This window comes from Rhincodon typus, chromosome 45 (assembly GCF_021869965.1).
Source record: "Rhincodon typus isolate 14 chromosome 45, sRhiTyp1.1, whole genome shotgun sequence".
Lineage (NCBI taxonomy): Eukaryota > Metazoa > Chordata > Chondrichthyes > Orectolobiformes > Rhincodontidae > Rhincodon > Rhincodon typus.
In genome coordinates this window covers 6,483,660-6,487,567 of record NC_063376.1, presented here as the reverse complement: position 1 = coordinate 6,487,567, position 3,908 = coordinate 6,483,660, and the positions used below count along the sequence as shown (strand labels likewise).

Sequence of the window (3,908 nt, the reverse complement as noted above, 5' to 3'; positions counted from 1 at the left end):
AGGGTTCCCAAGCGGAATATGAGTTGCTGTTCCTGCAACCTTCGGGTAGCATCGTTGTGGCACTGCAGGAGGCCCAGGATGGACATGTCGTCTGAGGAATGGGAGGGGGAGTTGAAATGGTTCGCGACTGGGAGGTGCAGTTGTTTAGTGCAAACCGAGCGTAGGTGTTCTGCAAAGCGGTCCCCAAGCCTCCGCTTGGTTTCCCTGCTGTAGGGGAGGCCACAACAGGAACAGCGGATGCAGTATACCACATTAGCAGATGTGCAGGTGAACATCTGCTTGATGTGGAAAGTCTTCTTGGGGCCTGGGATGGGGGTGAGGGGGGAGGTGTAGGGGCAGGTGTAGCACCTCCTGCGGTTGCAGGGAAAAGTGCCAGGTGTGGTGGGGCTGCAGGGGAGTGTGGAGCGGACAAGGGAGTCCCGGAGAGAGCGGTCCCTCCGGAAAGCAGAGAAGGGTGGGGAGGGAAAAATGTCTTTGGTGGTGGGGTCGGATTGCAGATGGCGGAAGTGTCGGAGGATGATGCGTTGGATCCGGAGGTTGGTGGGGTGGTACGTGAGGGCGAGGGGGATTCTGTTTTGGTTGTTATTGCGGGGAGGGGGTGTGAGGGATGAGTTGCGGGAAATGCAGGAGACACGGTCGAGCGTGTTCTCGACCACTGAGGGGAAGAAGTTGCAGTCCTTGAAAAATGAGGACATCTGAGATGTACGGGAGTGGAATGCCTCATCCTGGGAGCAGATGCGGTGGAGGCGAAGGAATCGGGAATAGGGGATGGCATTTTTGCAGGAAGGTGGGTGGGAGGTGGTGTATTCTAGGTAGCTGTGGGAGTCGGTGGGCTTGAAATGGATATCAGTTTCTAGGTGGTTGCCAGAGATGGAGACAGAGGTGTCCAGGAAGGAGAGAGAGGTATTGGAGATGATCCAGGTGGACTTAAGGTTGGGGTGGAAGGTGTTGGTGAAGTGGATGAACTGTTCGAGCTCCTCATGGGAGCACAAGGCAGCGCCAATACAGTCGTCAATGTAACGGAGGAAGAGGTGGGGTTTAGGGATTTGTGTTTGATAAGGGAACCAAGGGGTTGGGGGGAGGGGAGACAGGAAACTGGATTAGGTGTGATCTCACTGAATGGAGAATGCTCAAACGGCCTAGTCAACACCTGGACTGTGACAGACTGTGCACAAAGCAGTTATAATCTGATGTGCCTGGGCCCAACGTTATGGAGGGAACAGGAGGAGGAATGCATTCAAATTTAAGATCAAAACAGTAAGACGTGGAGAGGTAGAGGGGAAATTCTTGGGCTGCGCTATCTCAGCCAGGATGGTACGAAGGGGCCAAAGTCACAGCTGCTGTTTACTAGCTAGTGAATGTAGTTTAGAAGATCAGTCAGAGTTATGGCTGTTGTTTACCAGTAAGTTAAGAAAAGTAAAGTAAGATCTGCCAGGGTTACTGCCTGATGGTCAGCCCCACACTAGGGGAAGGTTTGATGTGTGCGCGTAAAATCGGAAACATGTGCTATGTGCGTAAATCAGGTGCAAACAGAACTGTGCAGAGCGGCAATGCCACCCAGAAGTGGATTTTCACCATATGTGATTGTGGAACAAGAATGGGTTACTGGAGTCAATGGCATTGGGCCTAATTCCCATTGCCCTGCAGAGACTCATCATCTAGATCTAGAAGGGAGCTAGGATTAAGCAGAGGTGGTCAGTGGGAACATGTAGTTCAGGGCTGAATGAGTGCATCACTGTGCTTGATTGAGGTGGTAAGGAATAAAAGGAAATTGCAACAAACAGTTTCAACCATTTTTACTCACCCCACAATCATTAGCACCGTCACCACACATTCCGACATAATAGCTGTTCAAAAACAAAACAAAGCCACAAGATTTATTTAATACATTCAACAACGTGCGTGTACCTGCTCCAATGAGCCCCAACACTAACAGCACTCTCACCTTACAGGCACGAAGTCCTAGGCTCGAGCCCAACTCCAGGGCCCTGAGCGCAAAATCCGGGCTGACATTTCAGCGCAAGACTGGTTGGGGAGGGCAAGGACTTGGCACCAAAGGGGCCATTACACCAAGGTCTGACCTGCCCTCTCAAACAGGCAGTAAGAATCCTGCAGGCACTATTCTGAAGCTGGGTCGAAGCCCTGGAGCTCCCTTTCTAACAGCATTTTGGGACTACCTACACAACACAGACCGTAGCTGCTCAAAGCAGCAGCTCACCACCACGTTCAAGGACAACAGACTCAGTGACACCCTCCAACCCAGGAATGAATAAAAGTCAGGACGATGAGTGGCGCGGAGGGGTACTTGCAGAGGATTGTTCCATCTGTCTGCTGCCCTTGTCTTCGAGATGGTACTGGTCATCGATTTGGAAGGCGCTGTCACAGGAGCCTTGATGGGTTCCTGAAGCGTTTCTTGCCGAGGTTCACACTGCTGCTGCTGAGCATCATTGGTGGAGGGAATGAAGGTTGAAATTTAAGAAATTCTGGGTGTGCGCTGTATATGCCCATCTTGCTTCCACTGTGAACTGGAGCTCAACCAAAAACAAACTGCTGTTTCATAAGCTAAAGCCCTCCAAGTCCCATTCACCCATCACCCCAAGTGGCTTCCATTAAAAGGATTCCCATCTCAGTTTCCCATGGCTCATCTCCTCCAGCCCCACAACCCTCTGAAATCTTTAAACTCCAACGCTGGCCTCTTGCAAGTCCCCAGTTTTAACCATTTCATGATTGGAGGCTGGGTTTTCAGATACCTGGGGCCCAGTCATGGCATCTCATTATAAGCAAGGAGGTCCCACAAACAGCACTGAGGAAAATCATAGAGTTGATCTAATTGTGTGGCATGATGTCTCCATGGTTAGCACTGCTGCCTCCAAGCACCAGGAACCCAGGTTCCATTCCCCCTTGGACGATTGTTTGGGTGGAGTTTGCACATTCGCCCTGTGTCTGCGTGGGTTTCCTCCGGATGCTCCGGTTTCCTCTTACACAGTCTAAAGATTTGCAGGTTAGGTGGATTGGACATGCCCACAGTATCCAGAGATGTGCGGGCTGTGTGGGTTAGCCATGGGAAATGCAGTATCACTGGGATTGGGGGGTTGGGATGCTGTTCGGAGTGGATTTGATGGGTCAAATGGCCTGCTTCCGCACTGTAGAGATTCTATGACCCTATGCTCTGGAATTCCCTCCTTAAATCCCTTTATGTCTCTCTCCTCCTTTAAGATACACCTTAAAATAGACATAGTAGGGAACTCGCTTGTCCCAGGTTTTGGTGAACTGTCATAACATTTCCTCTCATGAAGAGCTTCTCACGACAGCAAAAGGTGCTACATGGACATAATGTGCCATATACTGTAATTGGACAGCAGGTTTTTCAATAAAATCAAACAGAAGTGATGTTAATAATGGGTTCTGAAACCCCAACACTGAGCCAAGGATGCTGTCAATACTCACTCCACTTTCTGAAGAGCTTCCACGAGCTGGGTTTTCTGATCTGGAGCCATACGTGCATAAACCGTCCCACACAGGAGCAACTGGGCAGGGCACAAAACACAGACCATTACATTTCCAATGGCAACCTCCAGGCAATATAGACACAAATATCCATCCACTGTCAATTCAAGCAGCTCCCAGAGGAATTCTACCCATGGCACGGACCAAGTCCAACTTAGTTACAAAAACACTGACGTAGCACCTCTATCTAAACGCATGCTGTATCTGGCTCAGGAGAACTTGATTTGGGGTGGGGTGGCAGTGTACAGGGAGCTTTACTCTGCATCTAACACCGTGCAGTCCCAGTCCTGGCAGTGTTTTTTCAAGCACTAAGCATTGAGGCGTGGAGACAAGAAAGGAATTGGAAACTCAAATGGCGAGAGAGGGCGAGAGAGGGCGAGAGAGGGCGAGAGAGGGCGAGA

At 50.5% G+C, this 3,908-nt stretch overlaps 1 protein-coding gene across 1 annotated transcript in view; it reads right to left on the bottom strand.

Moving 5' to 3' along the window:
* Positions 1–3,908, bottom strand: part of LOC109924681 (polyamine-transporting ATPase 13A3-like) — a 70,293-nt gene that overhangs the window by 17,387 nt on the left and 48,998 nt on the right. The window contains 2 exon segments of the mRNA XM_048619966.1: positions 1,805–1,847; positions 3,448–3,527. Of these exon segments, the coding sequence (XP_048475923.1) occupies positions 1,805–1,847; positions 3,448–3,527 (123 nt within the window).